This window comes from Aulonocara stuartgranti, assembly GCF_965226115.1.
Source record: "Aulonocara stuartgranti genome assembly, chromosome: 1".
NCBI lineage: Eukaryota > Metazoa > Chordata > Actinopteri > Cichliformes > Cichlidae > Aulonocara > Aulonocara stuartgranti.
The window spans coordinates 20,196,662-20,220,847 of record NC_138939.1 but is presented as its reverse complement, the minus strand read 5'-3'; the positions used below and the strand labels follow the sequence as shown (position 1 = coordinate 20,220,847).

General features: G+C 41.3%; 2 protein-coding genes across 17 annotated transcripts in view; one reads left to right on the top strand and one right to left on the bottom strand.

Moving 5' to 3' along the window:
• mical2a (microtubule associated monooxygenase, calponin and LIM domain containing 2a) overlaps positions 1-11,228 on the bottom strand; it is a 41,526-nt gene extending 30,298 nt beyond the window's left edge. For 3 of the 5 annotated variants that reach the window (XM_082529997.1, XM_082529999.1, XM_082529998.1), the window contains exon 1: positions 11,123-11,228. The gene's annotated coding sequence lies outside the window, so the exon portion shown is untranslated. The remainder of the gene's footprint in view (positions 1-11,122) is intronic. The other 2 variants (XM_082530000.1, XM_082530001.1) reach the window with 1 other exon arrangement.
• dkk3a (dickkopf WNT signaling pathway inhibitor 3a) overlaps positions 1-23,730 on the top strand; it is a 70,703-nt gene extending 46,973 nt beyond the window's left edge. The window contains exons 1-9 of one of the 12 annotated variants that reach the window (XM_082530054.1): positions 16,779-16,845; positions 17,483-17,586; positions 17,692-18,026; positions 18,253-18,324; positions 18,411-18,470; positions 19,246-19,338; positions 21,098-21,242; positions 21,328-21,484; positions 21,598-23,728. In XM_082530054.1, coding sequence (XP_082386180.1) covers positions 17,829-18,026; positions 18,253-18,324; positions 18,411-18,470; positions 19,246-19,338; positions 21,098-21,242; positions 21,328-21,484; positions 21,598-21,685 — 813 coding nt within the window. In that variant the 5' untranslated portion in view covers positions 16,779-16,845; positions 17,483-17,586; positions 17,692-17,828 and the 3' untranslated portion in view covers positions 21,686-23,728. The other 11 variants (XM_082530053.1, XM_082530055.1, XM_082530047.1 and 8 more) reach the window with 11 other exon arrangements.
• The last annotated feature ends 456 nt before the right edge of the window (positions 23,731-24,186 follow it).

Sequence of the window (24,186 nt, the reverse complement as noted above, 5' to 3'; positions counted from 1 at the left end):
TGGCTTCACCAGCCACAACTCGCAGGACCACCTCCACAGATTTTTGGGAAATCTACTCTTAATTGTCAACAACTGACAAGCAAGAACTACGATGAGCGTGATTAATGATACACAAGCTTTAATCCTACATGCATGGCAGGAAACTGTGATTGGAATATTGTTGTATATTCATGGGGTTTTTTAAGCTTTTGTAATGTCTTCCATTGCCTGTATTTAGTCATTTTCTTTGACATTTGCATTATAATAATCTTTTGGGCTGCTAAGTTATACCACAAAATGAACAAAAGAAATTTCCATTGTCATCACTATTGTCTGTTGCTGTATTTTCTCTATGCAATGACATCATTTTACTCTAAACTTTGGTGAGTGTTCAATAAGCTCTCATGCCCTTGGTGGACGGCTCAGTCAAAGAGATGTTTACTGCATTTATGTATTCACATTACAGTCTAAGCAAAGTGGTAAAACAGGCACCCTTATTGGAAACATCTGCTATAGGAGCCTGCGAGGACTATTGAAAAGGTACCACTTACTGTCTTCAGAGCCAAGTCGATGCTCAACACTAACTGCACTGTCTCTGGCAGAGTCCTATGACTTCACCATCCCTGCCTGACAGAATGGAAAGTCACTTGTGGGCCGACACAGTGAATCCGCAAAGCAGCTGTAAAAAATATAACTAATGACAGATGAAGCAGGCTGAACGCACATGCACACACGCCATACACGTCTTATGTCTAACCATATAATGCTTAATAGGATTGGAGATTTTGATTGCATGTAGGTTTAAGTTTCCTGTGTGTTTAGAAAGGAGTATAATTAAGTGAAACTACCTTAGTCCTGAGAAGATCAAGGGAAGTGATTAATTGTAAAAAGGCTGGTTTTTATATAGAAATAGCTTTGGTTTGTTTGTTTTAATTATCAATCCAGGAAGTACTAATATCTGATAAATTTTCAGTGATGTCACAGTACTTTGTGCAATCATTTTGTTGTAAAAAAAAAAAAAAAAAGAAAAGAAACAAAACTCCTGAACAACAAATGCTTGTTTGGAACAGTGGCCAAGAGAAAGGCTCTTTTCCTCTTAAAAAAGAACTTGTAAGCACAGCTTAGGTTTGCAAAGTCGCATCTGAACAAACCACAAGACTTCTGGATGAATCTCCTTTGGTGAGACAAGACCAAAGTGAAGATGTTTGACCATAATTCCCAGCACCACATTTGGGAAAAACCAAACACAGCATATCAGCACAAACACCTCATACCAACTGTCAGCCAAAGTGGTGGAGGGGTGATGATTTAGGCTTTTTTTGTTTTGTTTTTTTGCAGCCACAGGACCTTAGAGTTATTGAGCCCACCCTGACCTCCTCTATATAACAACTTGTTCGAGAATCAAATGTAAGACTAACAGTAAGCTTGGCCTAAACTAGGTCATGCAAGAGGCCAATGATCCCAAGCACACGGCTCTCATGTTGGGTCACTGGAGCAGGTAGCTCTCCAAATTTGATTTGGAAGATTCTTGTAAAGAAAAGTGGGACAAAATTCCTCCACAACAAATTGACAGAATGACACAATCCTACAGAAAACAATTACTTTAGGTTCTTGATGCTAAATGTGGTTTTTCAAGCTACTGAATCATGCGATGTACTTTGTTTTTCACAGTACTGTGAGAACATTTTATCTCATTCCTGCATACGGATGAGCATGCAACTGAGTGTCCTACATATAAAATGAAAGCACTGACGTGTCTTTGAGAGACACCGCCAGGTATCAGTTTTCAGTATGATAAAGGAGGAATCTTAGGAATGTGAAAGTGTACCTGCAACTAGGGCTGGGCGATATGACCCAAAATTCATATCTCGATATTTTTTAGCTGGATGGCGATATAAGATATATATCTCGATATTTTTTTAAGCCATAAAGTAAGAACAAAAAGAGTTCTTAGTCAAAGCTGTGTCCCAGATGTCACACAGGCACTTTTATTAACATACAGCACAGATGTACATGAAAAATTACTCAAAATTAAATTATGAGCATTCATTAAATAATAATGCTCCATAAATAAAAGAAAACAAGGTTGTTTTTGTGCTAAACAAAGAGCTCACAATTGTGCAGTCAAAATGTAAACTAAAAGACGCTGAGCGTAATAACAAAGACAGACAGATTTTACAGCTGCTCTGTTCCCAAGTTTTACTGTGTGACTGATAGCCTGGAGTTTGAAATCCGCTTCATAACCACGTCTCTTACAGGTGCCATTTATGGTCCTTATACACACACAATACGGTAATATTACGTTGATGCACAGTACGTATCACTCCGCGAAGCTCCTCGGTAGCCGTAATGCGCCGACAATCTATCAAGCGGTGCAGCTCCGTAGCTTACCAAAGTCGTACTCAAACATTTTTGACAGATTGCTGAACGCCGTGTACCACATAAAATCGGTTCGCGGCCACCAAGCACAACCAGAATTCATACATAAGGCGCGCTATCAACTTTTGAGAGAATGAAAGGATTTTAGGGTTAGCGCGGTTAGCGCGGTTAGCTCGTTAGCATGTTTAGCTCGTTAGCACGTTGACGCCGTCCAGCCCCACGCATGGGGCGATGCGCAGTAACTCGTTAACGGAGATTTGCCGTGTCCGTCTTGTCGCTGCCTGCACGTGAAGCGATGGGGTAGGAGGGGGAGTTGTCTTCAGTGAAGGCGAGGCGGAGTAACGTTGCGTAGAGACAAAAGTGGACGAAAGAGAGGCAAACTTGCGGCTCCACAACTATAATTATAACGTAACATAGACTATATGATATAAAGGATATTGTCACATCTTATATCTCGTATAAAAATATATCGATATGTTTTAAAAACTCGATATATCGCCCAGCTCTACCTGCAACACCTACACAACAAAAATCTTTAAATCTTTATGTCCTCCTACACTACTCTATAAGATATATACTTTCTTTGTCTGTGGCCCTCAGGAACATGTTAATTTGTTACTAGCAAAGCCAGAAATCATTTTTTAAAAAGAGGCATAAACAAAATATTTTGTACCCTATGTAGTATGGCCTTTGTATACCTGTGTATCTGGAAAAGGAAAAATGGCACCAAAGAGGGGGGGAAAAAGCAACAACGATTCATTTACTTGTGACTTTATGGTGTCAGTCTGTTTGTTTTTTCCTTATTATTCAGTTGAATCAAATTTTTCTCTAAATTTTCATAGATATGGCATTCACACTGGCCACTATTTTCCCTACTGGCAACCCTTTTTCTTTACTTTAAGTCAGTTGACTTCTGTTTGCTTTGGCTTCATTGATTTGATGAGTCTGCTTAGTTGAACTGGCAGTTTAAATGATCTGCATGTTGATGTTATAGACTTTGGGTGGATGTGTATATACCACATGAGGTAAATGAACAAAGAAGGAAAGGAAAACAAACGTTCAAAACCACCATGAGAAAACTACAAGGCTTCAAACATAAATCCTTTCAACTAAACAAAAATGTGAATACAAAACTAATAATAATGTTGCGCAAAATAAGTAAATAAATAAAAACACTTTAACCCATGACTATGCCATGCCATTTTGGCTCTTTCATCTATCTTTACGTGACATCCCCTGGTGACTAATAGGCGAGCAGGATTTTCTTTCCTGTGTTGCTGTTTAGGCTCACATCGGTGTGATGTTTAATGGCCCGCAGTGAGGAATTAATAACTTCCCTCAAATGACTTAAAGCAAAATAAACAAGGCCATTTTGAAAATGTAAGGCGTGAAAGTAAACACTTGTCAGAAAAATCACTACTCAAGTAAAGTACAGAGACATAAAAATTCTACTTAAGCACAGTAATGAAGTATTTGTACTTCGTTACTTCCCACCTCTGCCTAGTGGTGGCTGAGGTTTGCAGTATCAGTTTCTCAATGAAGAGACCTCCACTCAGATAAAAAACAAACAAACATGTGCACACTAAGGATGTTCCTGTCAATTAATTTCATAGTCGACTAAACGAAGGGGGGGAAAAGTAGACTAACTAGCTAGTCTAAGACTAAGAAACACTCAATTATGATGTTAAATTCGAAAACTATTTAATGGACTATGTCAAAAATTGATAAGAAAACAATTTTAAACCATTTCAAATTCAAATTTTATTTGAATTTTATTTTATGACATTTTTGGTGTTCATATCGCACTTTTAGACTCTATAAAAGCAAACATAGACCCAGAACCATGGACTGAACTACCAAGCTTCTGGTAGATCTAGCTCTACGTCATGACCAGAAAATGACATCAGTGCTCCCACCAAAAAAGTCATCAAGGAGGTTTGATTCACAGTCAAATATTCCAACTTCCACTTTAAACCAGCGAGCGTGCAGTGAGTAACATTTAGCCTATCACAATCTGTGATTAGTGGTCATAAGTGGACGGATATCCTCTGAACATGTGCAACAGTATTAGCTCATTAGCTCATAAGCCTTTTTTCTTTTTACATGTAAAATTATTAACGGGAACAGTAACCTATTAAGATACATTAGATAACTTGATGGTTGAGAGAAAGACAGGATCTCCAAAAGGCAAACATCAGCCAATAATAACAGTGAACTGATACATCGTTCCGACTCTAGTGCAGACTGTTTGGAGGTCAAAGAGCGAGCTATATCTGGGTATTAGCTACACAGGCAAAGCTTGTTAAAAAGATCAATTCAGTGGCAGATTCCACGGAAGTCTGACAGCAAATAAGTACAGAATATCAACATTTTTATCTCTAAGAGATACTCTTAACTCACTGAGTGTAAGACAATCAGTGATTGAACAACACCATGTGAAAACGGTTGTGCTTTAAACCTAAAGGCAATAAATACAATGTAAGAAACTGGATCAAGTGTCAATGCACTGTCTTCATTTGTTTCTGCAGAGCACGGAGCTTCTGGCTATCAGGATACAATAGGAAGCTGACAACACAAGGAAAACATTGGGAGTGCTGGGAAATGCACATACTGTAGTGCCGTCAGCCAGCAACAGTAATTACAGACTGGATTGAAGAAAACCAGGAAGGAACCCTCTGTAGACCTGATAAGCAGGCAGCTTGCCTCTGAAAACATTGCACTCATGTGGACTTCAGCCTGTGGGCTCTGCCCTCCACCAGGCCCCAAAGCTCCACAGTATTATCTCAGCTCTCAGAAATCTGGCTGCGTGTTCAGGCAGCATTGCCAAAACAAAGGAAGATTTGTCATGAGATAGGTAGAAAGACTGACAGATCACAGTATACATCAGTCAACTTCAGAGGGGGAAAGGTCTAAATTCACTCAAACGGGAGCAGACTTGTGAAGCTTCGGGGCTGCTTTTTGGAGGCCCATTTGACCTGCAAGGCGTGTTCTCCACATGGCTCTATCAGAAAATAATTTATCAAGAGTCGCACTGACACCAACAATTTACAGGAGCAATTATTACATCTACCTACACGTTATTAGAAGTCCCTACAGTCTCCTTAATAAACCAATAAACGGACTCACGACAACCTAACATTACATATCAGTGAACTTGGACCACTCACACCACAGAGAGGCACATTAAAGGTTTGTACAGCCGTGTATCACTGCCTGGCAGGAACAGCAGCTTCTGTACGCCAGCAATCATGAAAGCTAGTCTTGGAATAGACAAGTGTCATGTTGCAAAAGAAAACAGCACATGATACGAAAGGACATCGTCACAAGCAAAAACATGTAAACAAGAGACTCTGTAAACTAGATTAGCGCCAGAAAAACCCACAAAATTGCACAAAGTTCAACCCAATAAGAGTCAGAGTTTGGTACCATCAGGCTAACGCTTCAGGTGATGCACCGCACCGCAGTAAAATTACTACAGCTGTGTCGGTCCTTCAGTGGCTCCAGCTTAACTGTGTTTATATGCGATATGTGCCAATGTTGCAATGTAGAAATGGGGAAGCAGAAATGTGTTTGTTTGCTGTCCTATTTTAAGCTGACCTGAAGTGGCAGAGATGACTCCTACGAGTCAAATGGGAACTTTAACCATGGCGCAGATGATTAAGCAGCAGACCACACGGAACGACGGGCCGCACCTATCTCCCAGAGCTCCTGTCTCTTTTAGTGTAGCTGATGCCTGGACACATGTGCCTGTTTTTTATGCTGTGGAACAAGGAAGGAAACATATTGCAGAGAGGAAGGAGAAAGTTTACAACACCTCCCTGGCAATAATGACTACAAGCTTCCACTTGTAGTGTTTCAGGCTGTGTGAAACTCATTGTTTTTAACTGTACCTCACATATTTTTAACAATTCAGTTCACAAAGACATTCAGTGATTTTAATACTCGACAAGCTCACAAGTAGATGTCTTGATGACTGTAACCATCTAACCTAATCCTAACCAAGCAACAAACACTGTTTCAGAGGCAGAACTGGGTCGAAACACCATGAACTGTGAAATGTATTAGCACAATCACGACCTTCACAATCATTAATATGACTCAAAAGTCCCACAGTTTCACCAATCATTAATACTAAAAAAGGAACGAAACGATTTTTTAAAAAAGGAATGGAGGAAAGCCATCTACTGTGGCAACTCGTTAAGGGAGCAGGGGGCAAATTTCCCTTCAACTCAACCTGACTTCATATTTTTCACCTGGATGCCTGCACACCACCTGCAAGATAAGCCCCTGTTGCACAGATCTAGAAACTGCTCACCAACCCTGTTCCACCCCAAAGATCCTTGCGGCCTCTATCAAAGCTTGACCATGACCCTGATCAGGTGACCCTGAATCCTCCCTTAGTTCGCTGCAATAGGCCTAGGCTGCCAGGGGCTTCCCATAATGCACTAAATGTTTCGTGTTCACTCACCTTCTTCACCCACTATGTGCTTCACACCACTTTTTATTTAATCATTAGTTATTAATCTCTCTTCCAGAGCAGGTTTTTTGTGCTGTCTTCCTTCCCTCAGCCCAACCTGTCATCGCAGATAGCTGGCCCTCGGTGAGCCTGGCTTTTCCTGTTAAAGGGAATTTTTCTTCCCACAGTCTAGCATTCACACACTTACACTCCAGTAGATACATCTTGCCCAAGAATACTTTGGCATGTGGAGCGGAGGAATCAAGGATTGAACCACCAGCCTTCTGATCACCGAGCATGAGCCACAGCTCAGGCCAGTGGATTTAAACCCAGGCTCTTCTTACTGTGAGGTGATTACTAGCGCTTACTAGTGTTGACCATCACACAACCATGCCACCCACTGTGCATATATAAATTGACCTGTTTTGTCAGGCAAAGGTCTTAAAACCCTGATAACTATCCTGAAACTAAAGATAGACTTTGGTCTATTAAATAACGTTTCTTTTAGATCCTTCATAAGGACCATAAAACTGTAGTTCCTCAGTTGGCACCATGAGTCAAGGGGGCTGTGCAGCTTTCTGCACTCACTGAACCTCCAGGGACTGTTGTTAGGTTAAACTCCAGTAAAGCTGGTAATTGCAAACTAAAAATGAAATGCTGCCATGGGAATTTGCAATGTAAGCTACTGAACCCTGTCACACTCATTTTTTCAACAGTAAAGTGGCAGTTTACAAATGGGGACGTTTGTATGCTTCCGTTTCACCAGTCAGTTTATCGCACTGGTTCCTCATGTGTTACAATGGTTCAAGAATCTGACGTACAGCCCCTATTGCTGCTTGATGTTTGTGTATTCTTTCAGATGTACAGTACACTTCAGTGCTAAAAGGAGACAACCAGGAATCACAGATGAATCTGTCATAGCTCACCATGTTTGGCGCACGAGCGTCAAAGCCACTGAGACAAGAATATACAGTTTACTGTGACTTCCAACGCATTTTACATCATAATGCATGAAGCCAAAAAAAGGGTAAATGAAAGGGGAATTCGAGCGAGAGGAGAATTCTGCGGTCGCACTTCGATGTTGATGCAGAAAGAGGTTGTTTACTATAAAATATAAAGTCCAGCAGGGATTAAAACAAACAAACAAAAAAAACACTCTTTCCATGCTGGAGAATAATCTTTCATTCTGTCTGTGAAGGTTCTCAGTCATCCAGGTCATCGTAGTCAAAGGAGCTTGCAAAGAAAAGCGTCTGGACTTCTTTAAGTTACTTTTAGACGTTTCACCTCTCATCCGAGAAGCTTCTTCAGTTCTAAGGTCAAATGGTGGAGAGTCCCAGATATAAACCTAGTGGGAGTAACCCCCCACAGAGGGACAAAAGGACCCCCTGATGATCCTCTAATCGCCTGAGCCAAGGTGTGAAACTGGGTGTGGGTCCCAATCAGTCAGAGTTTCAGGTGAGTTCATTGTGAAACCTGGCCCCACCTTATCATGCGAATTCCTGAGGTCAGATGGCCCAGGATGTGAGTGGGCGTTAAGGCGTCTGGGGAGAGATCTCAGAACTGGATTATAGATGGCAGAGAGTTGGTGTCGTAAACCACCGCCTCTGTTCAAAGATGGTCGCTCACAGTGGACCACTCCTCTTTCAAACCATCTGTCCTCTCTGTCCAAAATGTGAACATTGGCATCCTCGAAAGAGTGTCCTTTATCCTTAAGATGCAGATGGACTGCTGAGTCTTGTCCTGTGGAGGTGGCTCTTCTGTGTTGTGCCATGCGCTTGTGAAGTGGCTGTTTGGTCTCTCCAATGTAGAGGTTTGGGCATTCCTCGCTGCACTGTACAGCACTGTACAGCAATCTTTCATTCTCACAGTTCGATGGGCAAACCTAAGCTGTATCTAAACTTCACATTCTTAAACTACACAGGAAATGATTGCTCACACAGCACTGGGAAGGAGCGCTACCGCTATTTGTATGACTCTTTAGAGCTTCCAGAAAACTGTGTCTCATGAATCATCTCCCAAGCCATATGAAACATAGCAGCCGGCGAGCTCGTGCAGTATGTTGAAACTAGAGCTGGGCGATATGAGATTTTTTCATATCACGATATGTTTTTTTCATTTCAGGCGATAACGATATCTATCACGATATAAGCCAAATAACTATATTTGTAAGATTTAAATGTGCCGTTGCTCACAAGTAAAATGTGAAATAATCAGCAGCTTGTTTTGATTTAAATATTTATTTCCCATAATAAGTTCAACAGGGTAGATGTACTTAAGGAACATGAGACTTTTTCAGATAAATAAAGGCAAATATTGCAAACTACACAAAAGGCAGCCGCTAAAGCGTTTAAGTTTCAAAATAGAACAAACAAAACAGACTAAATTGTCAATTCCACTTAGAAACAAAATATTAATTCTAAAAATAAATCTTAGTTTGTTTTACAGAAGAACAGACAAAACTGACTAACTTTTGTCAATATCAAATAAACTGAGAACTAAAAGGAAATTCTCAATCTCTCCTTGTTGTATAGCTGAGCTTTTCAAACAGTTTTAACAGTTACTTTAGTCTGACAAAAGCCGAATGACGAATTAGCGCTTCCAGTCAGAGACTGAGGCTACGTCCACACGTATTTTTGAAAACGGAGATTTTCCGTTTTCGTTTTAAAAAAGAATCCCGTCCACACATAAAGGCAGAAATGAAGGAAAACGCTGCTATGAACATGCCAAAGCAGCAGGTGGCGCTAGATTCCTAACCGTGCAGAAATGTTGGCCAATCAGAAGTCTAGAAGCCTCGGTGGGAAAAAGTAAACAAAGCTGGGGCATAGAAGCAGAACCGAGTCGTATGTGTGGACGGACAGTAACTGTGTGTATGTGTAAGCATTTAAACACTGCAGAGAGTAGAATTAACAGTATTGTAGAAATTCATTTCACCGAAACAATAACGTGGCGCAGTGTGACGCATGCACCAGTTTATTGTATTTCCAGACTTGCTTTCGGCACAATTTACAGTGCACGCTACTCTGTTTTTTGTCAGACTTGAAATAGCCGAAATACCTTCACACTACGGAACTTCTATGGCTCTTCCGTTCGACAATCTCTCCGGCGTTGGAACCATCATCTGTTTTCTCTTCGGTCACGCTCGGTTGATTTTTCTAGTCGGCACACTCATTTCCTCCATTACGCGCTGGCTCCATTACCCGCTGGCTGCTTCCCAAACAAACACACGTGCGGCTTGGCACTTGTGCTGTACGTAACAAGTCACACGACGTGACGCTGCGGCTGTGATTGGTTCGGCTCTGCGCTACTGAATTTGGCTGACTTTTTTTTTTTTTTTTAAGATGACAAGAGCGGCGAGGTCTATCGCGATAGCTTAATTTCTCTATCGAGTAAAAGTTATATCGCGATACATATCGTTATCGTTCTATCGCCCAGCTCTAGTTGAAACACATGGAAGAAGGATAAACAAATTAGTCTAGGCTGAAGGGCTTTTTCCTGCTTCATCAGGAAGACCTGCTAGATCCTAGGTCCAGCTGTGCATTAACTTGTAGTTACACTGCAAAACATTAACAGGTGGCTTCTGCCTCTCATTGAGCTTCTTTTTAGTAGCCGGCCTGTAAAGGCTGCCAACACCACACCTTTCTTTATAATGCAACGTATGTCGGTGTGCAGCTCAAAATAAATAAAGCCTGAGGTGGTATTTAGAGTCTAGAAGCCACTGAGTAGGTGGTTATGAGAGGAAGAGTTAACTAACCAGCAGCTTTACCTTTTTGAACTTCGATGCATAGAAAAGATCTCATTCCGGGTTTTAAATAAAGGTCCCTGGAGTCATGTTTGACAGGCTGGCACACTACACACGATTTATGGCTTACAGCAGCACAACAGCACCAAAAACAAACAAAACTAAACTAAAGTAGGCTGGGCGAAGTGCAGATAACCTTTTTTGTTATCAGAGAATAGGAACGAGCCTCTGTCAGATGTCTGACTGCTCTCAGGCAGCCTTCAACCGGGAAGCGATATGATCACGCTTCAGTTTTCGGCACCAGTTCAGAAAGCTCCAACGACATGAGAAACAGTGATCGTGGATAAATCAGTAAACAAACGAAACAGCATACAAAGTAATGACTGGAGTGAATCCTGGATTTCTCGCTAACAGCGTGCCTGTCATTCATTCCCGGTGTAATAACTGCTAACTTTGATCGCGTTGCTTAACAGGATCAAAAACTTCTATCAGGTGTCTCACGGTCACACCTCCCACAGCTGGCACTAATGACATCAGAAACGTACACAGCGTGAAAGAGCAGAACTTACCTTGTGCGCCTTTCTGCCTGAGTCTTCGGTTAATCGAGCTGCGGGACTGCTGTGGAAAGTAAAGTGCGTCCTAAGTCAGACTGACAGGCAGTAGTTTCTGTGCAGCTGCGTCCAGCGATTAAGGGGCGGTGCTCTAACGTGGGACACATCCCACGTGGGCACAGCGCCTGTGGCTGCTGTTTAATCCACACTTTCTCAGGGAAGGGCACCGCTCCGCCGACCACCTGCTGTCTGCGCAGAAAGCAGGTGAGAGCTGCCCGCACAACACACTGGATCCACCCCTGAATATTAAAGGATTACCAACGTAAATAAATACTTCAAATCAAAAATGCTTTTATTTAAAAAGATGATTAAGTCATTATTACTGAGGAAGATCCAAATACACTAACTAAACACATCTAACTAAACCTGTAAATATCAAAAAAGTTATTCGGGTGGAAGACGAGACTACGAGGCGCCAGAAACTCCACTTAGTCAACACTGTGGGTCATGTTTTGCAGCTTGTCAGCAGGAAATGTACAAAACCACAGCACCGTGGACAAAACCTGTGAGCAAACCATTTGAAAAAAGGCTTAAAATAGGCGGCAAGGACGGATATAGGTTTATTTTTAAAGTGCGTTGCGCCATCTTGTGGCCTGTTTTTGAAATAGAAAGAAAACTACCACGTCTCACGCTTCTGTTTGAGCGGGTTTCCACTGCTACGCTGGACCGGTGAACACCGGGGTTGGTTGACAGGTTGCTTGTTACTGCCACATCAGTGTGCAGTGTGGATTTCTGTCACACATATATCACACATTTGACCTGACAATAAGCCCATTTTGCAGTTCTGTTTGTGGAAAACTTTGAGATGAAGACATATTTTGTCAGTTTCTTGGATCAGAGTGATTTTTTTGTGCGTGTTGTTGTTGTATTTGTTTTAATAGCTCTTAAACAAAATTAGTCATTTCAGGGGAGACTTTTTTGAAAGAAAAATGAAGACAAGACTAAATTATTTATTTTATTGTGTGAGTCCTTTTTTATATATTCATTTATTTTTGCAGGACGTTTTGTGGCGAGCCCAAGAAAGCAATGTCTATCAAAACTGGTCTTTTTTAAATTTTATTTTAATGCTTGCCTTTTTTTTTTTTTTTTAAAGAACTTTATTGGACAAACAGTGAGTATACAACATACGAACAGATGAAGTATACAAAAGAACAGAACATGAACACACAAAACCAGGGGTAAAAAAAAATAATTATATGGATACACACAAAAATTCACATATATATGATGTTTTAAGAGCTTTTTTGTTGGTGGAGTCTGATACTGATTGGATGTACAATTCCACATCCTTAAGAAAATGACAGAAATATGGTGTTTTATAAGTAAACTTACATTTATGGATAAAAAATTTAGCTAAAAGTATTAACAAATTTATTACTGCCAAAACTGATGTCACAACGATCGTACCCCTGGAAATCGAGGGGTTTACGTTTGTCATGACTGACTTGTGTGACTCTTACATCAAGACTACCAACATTCAAATATCCAAAGCGGGTGTTTAAATGTTGGTAGTCTTAAACAAAACCTTTGTTATTGGATAATTGCTTGGCAAAGTGTCAAATTTTATTTAGACTTTTTACTTGCCTAAAAGCTATAATCCTACTGAAGAAGCCGAATAGTGCACATAATTAATCATCAAAATGCAGTCAAGCAAAAAAAAGAAAGAATACTAATTAAATTAGTAATGCTACCCAGTCATATGGAAAGATTTAGGGCCAATGTGTGACACATCTTTATTTTATTTTTTTACATTTTAATGTACATAATGATTATTTTATTAGATTTGTATTTTTAATTTTTGTTTTTACATTGATTCCACCAAATACAAACACAAATTAAATATATGCTGACTTTCTAGATGGAAGTAAATGTAAATTATATAATCTATAAAATGATGTAAAAGTATTTTTTTATTGCTTACAAGTACATCCATCCATCTGCTTATCCCGAGCCGGTTTGCGGGGAAACAGCCTAAGCAGAGAAGCCCAGACCTCCCTCTCCCCACCCACCTCCTGGATGGCCGAACTCATCAACCTTCAGAGAAAGCTCATTTCCGCCGCTTATTTCTGTGATCTCATTCTTTTCGTCACTATCCACAGATCATGACCACAGGTGAGGTTAAGGATGTAGACCGACCGGTACATTGAGAGCTTGTCTTTTACTCTCAGCTGTCTCTTCACAACGACAGACATCAGTCTGTCGTTGTGAAGATGCAGACGCTGTATCACTGCAGCCTTCTCCCGTCACTTGTGAACAAGACCCCAAGATACTTAAACTCCTCCACTTGGGGCAGGAATTTGTCCCTGTCCCTGACAGAGTCCAACACCCACCGGAAACAAGTCTGACTTTTTGCCAGCTGTGCAGACCAAGCTCTTGCAACAGGTTGCATAAGCATTTAGCTTATACAAACTGCTTAAAAGTTCTCCCACAGTCCAAAGACATCCAGTTAGTGGGGACAGGTTAATTGATCAATGTAAATTGCCCATAGGTGTAAATGCGGGAGTGAATGTGAGTGGGACTGGTTGTCTGTCTCTGTGCGTTAGCCCTGCGACAGACTGGCAACTTGTCCAGGGTGTACCCTGCCTCTCACCCCATGACAGCTGGGATAGGCTCCAGCGCCCCCGTGACCCTGGAAAGGATATTCGGAAGCGAATGGATGGACTTTTCATAGTCACTTTGTTAATGCTGTCCATTTAAATGGTCTTACCCGTACACACTGGCTCCTGTTAAGGATCCTCCATCTGAATGATGATCTGAACACCCTTCTGAACAAACTAGCAGGTGTAGAAGGCACTACTGGCCCATATCTATGGGGCTGATTTCTGCTAATAATGCCCATTGAATGGAATGATGACTTCTGAAGCAGGTGTCTGGTGAGTAGCGCGGGAGTTTGGGATTCTTCATTATTCATGACACAGAGGGAAACTTTATTAATACTTTTGCAAAGTACGTGGCTTACCTCTAATAGTTAAACACATTAGGTCAATGACTGGATGAATTAGACTCATTAATGTCACGTGGTATGAATAAGCCAATTACATTGCAAACTCACTGAGATCAAAGAGCCATCGAACTGTGACGTCATCAGAAGAAATGCTTATAAAGAACCCGCGTTCAGTCTGACCCTCAGTGTTTTTGTGTCCGTCAAACTTTAACTAAACTTCTCCTGCGAAGATGTACTGAGAAGAAGCATTTTTACACATTTTCAACTAGTATCCAAGAAGGATTTCCACTCGTCTTATCGCTAAGATAGAAGACAGAATCTAGATACACTCCAATCCAATCCAACTTTATTTATAAAGTACTTTAAAATAGCCAGCACAGGACCAAAGTGCTGTACAGTAAATAAGTTAAGAACAATAGAATAAAAGTTACAAAAAAAAGTTAAACACATAATACATAAAAATTAAAACAGCCCTATATAAAAAAACAACATAAAACATCATAGAATCAACAAAAACAACTAAAATAAAGGCCAACATCTCACTAAAACCAACATCATCAGCTCACTGCAGTCAAGTAAAAAAACCAACATCTCAAGTGGTGTCAAAGGCCAGGGTGAACAAATGGGTTTTTAGAATTGATTTAAAAACAGGCAGAGAAGAGGCCTGTCTAATCTCTAAAGGCAGATTGTTCCACAGTTTTGAAGCTGCTACAGAAAAAGCACGATCTCCTCTAAGTTTACGCTCAGTCCTGTTTACATTCAGGAACAGGTGATCAGCTGACCTGAGAGCTGATGATTGTATAAGGCTGTAGCAACACAGAGAGATATAGGCTATGGAGGGCTTTAAAAGCAAATAAAAGAATTTTAAAATGGATCCTAAAAGGAATGGGCAACCAGTGAAGTGAAGCTAAAATAGGGGACATGTGCTTACACTTTCGAGTGTTAGATAACAGACAAGCTGCAGTATTTTGCACCCTCTGTAGATGAGTAATGTATGAAGCACTGACCCCTATATAAAGTGCACTACAGTAATCCAGCCGAGTGCTAACAAAGGCGTGGATGCAAACTGCATTTCGTTGCCCTGTACCTGTGACATGTGCAATGACAATAAAGTTGAATTCTATTCTATTCTATAACTGTCTCCAAGTGCTGCCATGAAAGAATTGGTTTTATTTTAGTCAACTGCCTCAGCGGAAAGAAGCTAGATTTTACCACTGCCTTAATCTGACCGTCAAGCTTCAGTTCAGAGTCCACTTTGACCCCCAGGTTTGTGACAGTTGGCTTATTATACAGGGCCAAGGAATCTAAATACACATTGGGGGTCTCAGTGGGGCTACCAAAAACCATCACCTCAGTCTTTTTGTCATTGATTTTTAAAAACTTAAGAGACAACCAAGCCTTAATGTTATCAAGACACTGAAGTAATGGCTGTACGGAATATGTGCCTTTTTTCTTTAGAGGGACATAGATCTGACAGTCATCAGCATAAAAGTGAAATGCAATGCTGTGTTTTCTCAATATAAAACCAAGAGGGAGCAGACACAAAGAAAAGAGGAGGGGCCCTAGAACTGAGCCCTGTGGGACACCGCACAAGAGATGAGCGGAGGACGACACATGGTCACAGAGACTGACACAAAAAGTTCACTCTGCCAAGTAGAGCCTGAACCACTCCAGTGCTGTGCCTCTTATGCCCACAGTAAAATGGCACGATCCACTGTATCAAACGCAGCTGTCAAATCTAAAAGCACAAGAACAAGACAGTCACCAGCATCAGTAGCTAAAAATATGTAATTAAAATTTTTTCAAATGGCTGATTCAGTGCTATGTAAGGATGTAAAACTGGACTGGAAAATCTCTAGTTTGCTGCCATGTCCCAAAGAAACAATAACCCCAGACACCCACGAAATAACTGTGCTAATCCCAACGAGATCTCCGAGGGAAAACTGCAAACTGCGAGAGAGTACTTACATGTTGAGGGGTTGCCTCAATGGACTCCTCAACAAAAGAAGGAATTTCCTTCATGTTGATACCTTTGCCGATTCAGAAACGCAACTTGAGGAAAAAAAACAAACATCTGGAGGAGGAAAACCAAATACTGAAGAAAGAGAACATGGAGGTGGAAAACATAAAAAGCCACTATGCACAGCTGGAGGAAAACAAAAAACCTAAACAGCTGGAGCACAAATATGAAATAATGGAGAGAAAGATGCATCTGAAAGTGGCAGAGCTTAAAGAAAAGCTGAAAGATGCCCACTTGATAACTGAAATAGAAAATGACTACAAGCAATATCAGCTAAACAAACACATGGAAGCCAAACAACAACCGCAGGAGAAATGTCAAGAGTTTGAGCTGAAGAACCAAAGGCTGCAGAACAGAAATGCAGAGTTAGTTAGAGTCAGTTAGAGTTAGTGTTAGGAGTGTGTAATAATAATAATCATCCTCTTGTCATTGGGTACAGCTACAAGTGTGCTTTCAGGATGTAGCAGATGTAAAAGCTGCATCTCAGACACTTCAAGCATCAGTCAGCATGTTAAATGTTAAAGTCGATGGCAATAGGTGAGTAGGTGAATTTTGTCAAAAAATGTGTGCAACTACAGGACAGTCCAGGGATTATTTTTATTTTATTTATTTATTTATTTACTTTACGCACGGGAAATTGACAGATGGATTGGTGCTGCCCCTGCAGTGATGCGGACACTGTACCGATCAGTCGTGCTGAAGACTGTGGGTAGTGACGTGAGTAGAGCCATGCTGCTCCACATTGAAAGAAGCCAGTGGAGGGGGTTCGGGTATCTCACTAGGATGCCTCCTGGGTGAGGTGTTCCAGGTATGCCCACAGGGCAGACCCAGGACACGCGGGAGAGATGATATCTCTCAGCTGGCCTGGGAACACCTTGGTGTTCACCCGGAAAGGCTGGAGGAGGTGGCTATAGGGAGAGGGAGGTCTGGAGGTCCTGCCCTGGTGGAGTTTCTTAATGGAAAACTCATTGTTGCAGCCAGGGGCAGCACAAAACTGATTTTTAGTTTTAGTGTCCTCGTTTTCCTCTTTGTTCTCGATACTGTCAGTAGTTAGCTAACATAAACTAATGCTAGTCCGTTAGCCGCAGTCAACCACATGATGTCGTGTTCCCTACCGACAGAAGATGGCGCTAAACATGTTTTGAAAACTTTCTCAGCTTCACAGAGTGAATGTCCGTTTTTGAGAACAGGGCTCAATGATGACAGTTTACAATTTTTCGTAACTGTTTTAGCAGCTAAAGTATACTTCCGCTTACATCACCAGCTTCTGTGTAAAACTGCAAGCACACCTGCGTTTAAAAAAAAGTCAAGTTTGATGTGTGTTTTTCCATTTTATTTTTGTTTTTAACGGCAGAGAAGAAAAACCTCGTCTCTGTTTACCTGGGCTACGCTTACTCACTGTTTACCTCGCCTATTGACTTCGAATAGTGGTTAAACCTGGCCGGAACTATGTTTGAAGTGCGCTGTTAAGTTGGTAACACACAATTAAAATAATGCGCACATTATCAAGTCGGCTTATTTTTCATTTTATGTATTATTTCTATTGTTATTTCACCTGTTAAGGGGCCGTCATGAATGTGGAGGTTTGATGGAAAAACCCTGCAGTGACGGAAACATCAGCTGTGGTGACGCTGTTTGTGTTTCTCAGCATCACTGCCACACCCTCCTCGGAGTGCAGCAGCAGCATCCTCAGCAGCAGCATGGTGCCAGCCATCCTGCTCGTTTTGGCTGTCACAGCAGTCTGCAATGGCATCCTCCCTGAGATAGTGGACCCGGGCATTAGTCACATCCTGGAGAATGACTCTGCACAGGGACAAGCGGAGCCGGACAGCGTATTTGTGGAAGTGGAGCAGCTGCCAGAGGATCCACAGCAAAAGCCCGAGGACTCGTTTCACCAAGTAAGCAGCCAGTTGCACCTCTCACTCAGCTTTTTACATGACATATAGCATTACCTAACTGCCTGTAGTATGTAGGATCTCAGTGGGTTGTATGATGAAAGTATTTTTTTTAAAACACTTCAATCTCTGGACAGAAATGAAGATCAGATGCAGCAATAAAGTAACATCAGAGTTATGCATCTTTTTTCCTGAAATCTGGCTTTGATCCTCTCCAAAATCCTTTCAGATAAATGAGGAGAACTCTCAGTCGAGTCTTCACAATGCAAATGCTTCTGATAAAGTGACTGATAAAGACCAGGTAGGCTAAGAAACAGTAAAGTAAAGTGAGGCACTGTTTGTTTCCCCTTGTGATTGAAACTTAATGTATGTCCCATCTTCACCCAGGAGACAAACAACATTACCACAGTCGACAGTTCTAACGACCTGGAGAACAGAGTCGATCACGTAAGCCCGTCCTGTTTACCTGCACGTTCAAAAAGAAATCTAGCTTTTGTATGACCTTCAGCTGCTCGGTTATCATCACTGAAGAGGTTGCATAATGTCTTGGTGCACCATCACAGCCACTGACTTGGCACTATGTCAGCAAACGAATCAAAAGCGTACTTTTGTCTCCATTCGGCCCTTTTCCTGTGTACAAATAAGTGGTAAAGATGTCAATTCTCAAATGGTCTACTAGGTTTGTCATTTTTAAATAAGTGATGATTACGTGCTTTAGGACTAAAGCTGCAAACACAAAGTGAGGTTATGTAACCAAGCACTTTTGGACATATGGTGATTAACTGTCAAATCCAGTTGGGTAGCTTTCTGATAACTCAAGTTTTGTGGCTCGGGGTGTCACAGTGCAACTAATAAAAGCATCAGTCCAAAATATCAGCCTAGTTTTTCCTGTATGAGTAAAAGAATCTCCATTTATGTGGTTAGCATCTTGCTACATTTACACGCTGTCTCACCGTTTATTTTGGCAAAATCTGTTGGGTGATTTGATGTTAGACACAGAACAGAAAAACTAGGTCAGGCGTCAGTCTAAATAATAAATAAAACCAGAGAAGGTGCCGCATTAATATATGTTTTGTGCTTCAACACCTTCAACTGTACTGTGTTGTGAATGTGTATTCAGTTAAGGGTTTCTCTGACTAGAGCTGTCAGACCCATATTTAATATTTAAATGTAATTAGAAAAACGAGCTGGCCTGATGTAGTCTCGCCTCTCTCGTATTTAGGGATGCATCAGTGACGATGACTGTGGAAAGGGAAGGTACTGCCTTCACGACCCACATAATGCCAAGTGTCTGCCATGTAAAGCGCTCGATATGGTGAGTCAACCTAAGAGACTTTTCTGTGGACGTCTTCACTGTTTTCATAATTCTTCTCTAAAACGCACTGTTTCTCCTGTCTGACGCTTTCCAACACGCACAACACGATGCGCTCTTACATCCAGCCTGCTGAGGTTTCACACTGACTGCATTGCAGTGCGTCCACAAGTGTAATTGGAGTGTGCTGTTTCCAAGCACTCTGTCCTGTGAGCATCTCATGAAAGGGGGGCAGGTTAAATATGAGCTCTTCCCTTCCATCTGCTCTCTCGGAGAACATAGAGAACAAAAGCGATTCAAATCAAAGTCCTCTTATCTCATTGGTTTTATTCAGGACTCTGTTCTACCTGTGTTGCTTGTTCAGCTGAGTCTCAATTGGATATATTAGTGTTGATGTTGACGTATGAAAAAAGCAGTGGAAGATGATGGCAGCCTGCCAAACAAGGGTAGAGGGAGGATAAATGCACAGAGGACAGGATCTGTGTCTTCTCAAAGTCGCTGACGTGGAAAACTGTGACTTTGCAGTGTCTTAAAGATGTGATATTAGGATCTCTTTCCACTGCAATCACAGATCAGCTGACCTGCTGATCTCATTTATATATTTATATATATTCTTTAAGTCAGCAGGATTGGAGAATAATTAACGCCATTTGTGCTCAATACAATTCAATTCAAATTTATATGTACAGCGCCAAATTACAACAACAGTTGCCTCGAGGCACTTTATATTGTACCTGATCCAGCCCTAACTATAGGCTTTATCAAAAAGGAACGTTTTAAGCCTAATCTTAAGAGCATAGATAGTGTCTGTCTCCTGAATATAAACTGCTGGTTCCACAGAAGAGGGGCCTGAAAACTAAAGGCTTTGCCTCCCATTCTACTTTTAAATACTCTAGGAACAACAAGTAGGCCTGCAGTGCGAGAGTGAAGTGCTCTAATGGTGTGATATGGTACTATAAGGTCATTAGGATAAGATGGAGCCTGATTATTTAAGACCTTGTATGTGAGGAGCAGGATTTTGAATTCAATTCTGGATTTAACAGGGAGCCAATGAAGGGAAGCCAATATAAGAGAAATATGCTCTCTCTTTCTAGTCCCTGTCAGTACTCTTGCTGCAGCATTTTGGATCACACGAAGGCTTTTCAGGGAGTTTTAGAACATCCTGATAAAAACTATTTACAGTAGTTCAGCCTAGAAGTCATAAATGCATGAACTAGTTTTTCAGCGTGGCTCTGGGACAGGATATTTCTAATTTTAGAGATATTGTGCAAATGGCAGAAAGCAGTCCTACATATTTGTTTAATATGTGCATTGAAGTACATATCCTGGTCAAAAATGACTCTAAGATTCCTCAGTGTTGCTGGAGGCCGAGGTCATGCCATCCAGAGTAAGAATCTGGTTAGAAACCGGATTTCTAAGATTTTTAGGGCCGAGTACAGTCACCTCAGTTTTATCTGAATTTAGAAGCAGAATGTTAGAGGTCGACCAGGTCTTTATGTCTTTAAGACATTCCTGCAGTTTAACTAATTGGTGTGTGTTATCTGGCTTCATGGACAGATAGAGCTGGGTGTCATCTGCACAGCAATGAAAATGTATCCTGTGCTTTCTGATGATACTGCCTAAAGGAAGCATGTATAATGTAATTCTCCCAGGAATCTCAGTGTTGTTACAGTGGAGGTGCATGTTCTTTTAAAGCATCTGTGTTAGGAGAAGGGCTGCCTGCTGAATTGTTGGCTGTTTGCTCAAATGCTACTTTTCTTAGTCCTGCACTAAGGATGCAGAGTGCTGTGGCGAACAGCTCTGTGTGTGGGGCCAGTGCAGCCAAAATGCAACCAAGGGAGAGGCCGGAAGCACTTGTCAATACCAGACTGACTGCAGCCCAGACCTCTGCTGTGCTTTCCATAACGGTATGTAGTACAGCATGTGTTTATCAGTCACTACCTACACACCCCCAGAGAACTTACCATTGTTTTTGTTTTGTGTGGTGATTAGTCCTCCTCTTCCCCGTCTGTTCGGCCAAGCCTATTGAACGTGAGCGCTGCTTTGGTGCCTCAAACCACCTGACTGAGTTGTTGTCCTGGGGCCCGCAAGATGAGGGACCCAGGAAATATTGCCCCTGTGCAGGAGATCTCCACTGTCAAGACCTGGGGTGAGTGCAGTACATATAATCACATAAAACAGATTAAAATACCGGTACCCCAAAAATATTAAAGTTTTATGTATGTATGATGCTGTAGTATTCTCTTTTTTTTTCCTCCACAGAAGAGGGTCAATGTGCCTGAAAGGAGAGGACTCGAGTGAAGAGGACCTGGCAGACACGCTGTACTCAGAGATAGACTACATACTTTAGGCTCGGCTCGATTTATTAACATTGCCTTGTAAAAAGCTAGACAGACTTCTGAGCTTTTTTCTTTTTTCTTTGCAAAGAGCACTTTCTATTTGCCGGCTTCTGTCAAAGCAGTAAATATTTAGGGCATGGGAAATGGATGGCAGTATATGTAGACTAAAATTTTAGAAATACAGACAGGTGGCACATGAAAGGAAAAAAACTGGCGGCTTATCCAAACTTGACTCAGCTGGTATTTGGATGATTTGAACCATTCACCTCCGTAGAAGAAAAACGCCACAGCGAGTGTCCAAAGCAAAAAGCAAGCCACAGCCTGAGGAGCTAGTTGTGTCATCGGCACGTTGTTTGATGATTCTTTAATCTTTGTAAGGGAATTCTGGGCAAGAGGCACTTGAAGACAGCCACTTTGTAAAACACCTACTTGGCAAGTTCTTTGATGCAGCTTCATTTCTTTGTTGTTGCAGTCATCACAGTGGGGTGATGAAGTGCCTGCCCCTGTTTTCCTGGCATGGCTCATGTCCCCTTGGATTGTCGGGTTGCTCGAAATCAATATGAATTTGTTTGTGTAATCTCCTTTATCCTAGGATGAAACATGTCCACCATGATGGGAGTGGTTCTCTTCCAAGATTACATAATTACCCTAAATCCTATCACCCGGCGGTGATAGGATTTAGGGCAGGACCCCCAAGAGTCTAGACCCTGGTGGTGGCGAAGATGAAGACGAAGCTTGGTTGGAGCGCTGACTGAGGTGTCTGTAAGGTGGAAATGGGGGTGGTTGCACAAATGAGTCTGAAAGGGAGAATGACAGACAGCACAGTTTTAAACCATGGAAAGTGGAGGTTGATTGGCTCAAAGAAGGCAGACAAGAAGATGATTGGACTAGAGGGAGTGATGCAGAGAACAAAAAGCAGGCTAACACAGGTTGATGAGCAGATCTTCCTTGTTGAAGTTTCACGTTAGGCTTTCCATCATCATTTAAATACTAAACGAGGGAATAACTTTTGGGAAGAGGTTTCATCCCTGCAGCAGAACTCCGGAGATCTCAGGGCACGCTGAGGCTACTCTGGTTGGTCATTTAAACAGAACGGCCTTATTTTGGTTTTGCCTTTAATTTGTCATTCTTCTGTATGTAAATCGTGATGAAAGAAAAAACAGGAAGAGTGTGCGTTTGCAGGCCTGTCTTGAAACGACAATTTACTTTCTTACCCTCGACAGCAAAATAAAAATAACTCTAGACTTTATAAGCTGCTCACTTCGCTGATTATATCTGATCACAGCAGATTGGAGTTGCTTCATGCACTGTATGAAAAATAAAACAGTAGGCATGTAGTTAGAACTGCTCTGCGTATAATGCTGGCATATTTTCAGTATGTGGCTTCTTCTATTCCTGCTAACATTTCAATAACTGCTGCCAATGAGTCTTTAAAATCTAAGAAGCTTGTTTACTTTTCTAACTGTAGCTGCTCGAAACTTGTACTAGTTTCTTAAGTTGAGAAAGTCTTTTTTCCCCCCACAGATGTGTTCTTCTCACAACCTAGCCCTCAACATTTACATTGCAGAGACGACATAGAACATAACCCAATGTTTTTGTGATCTATATTATACAGTTGTTCCTTTCTTTGATGAATCCATGGTGAAATGTTACCTGTGAGATGCTAAATTAAACTGCAGTGATGCTGTGTGTTCAGGTCATCTGAGCAGAATACACAGAAACTAGGAAAACAAATAATGTAGAGTCTCATGCAGTCAAGTTACCCTGCAAATCATTTTGCTGGGATTGTTATACATACTGAATATTAATTACACCAAAATTGAAGTAATTTACTGCTTCCTAGTATGGGATTCATAACAAAATGCCATGTAATCAATAAACTGATAAACCACCATCAAATGTACTTTATAATCGCTCATTCACCAAGTACAAAAACCTGAGCTCAGGAGGGAAAGCAACTTTCTTTTTTTCTCCTCTTTTCTCTATTTGAAGGCTGGAACTACCCTGATCAGATATCAGGATGATCATTAAAGATTGACCAGAATGCAGACTCCATTTGAAAGTACTCAGTAAGACCGAGCAACGTTTTATACATTATATATTTCATAATATAAAAGAAGCTGGATTATTTGAAAAACAAAACTATTGGGAGGCAAAAATAAAGTAACCATCAGGATGCTCTAAAATGTATATAATCAGTTCAGATTGCCAAAGACAGGTTCCTTGGGATGTGATATCCCAGTACGGGTTTGTGTTTTGGTAAACTCTTCCAAATCACCACTCAGGGTACTCTAACACCTTTTCCTCCCACAAAAATGTTTAAGTCCGTGTGGACGAGCTGCACCATCTCGGTTGTGTGGCACGGTGGTGCTGTGGTTAGCATAGCATAAGCATAGGCCCTGGGTTAAAATCCAAGAGTTGCATGTTCTCCAGCTTCCTTACATAATTAGCCGTAGGTGACTGTGAGCGTGAATGGTGGCCTGTCACTCCAAGTATCACACGTCTCGCACTA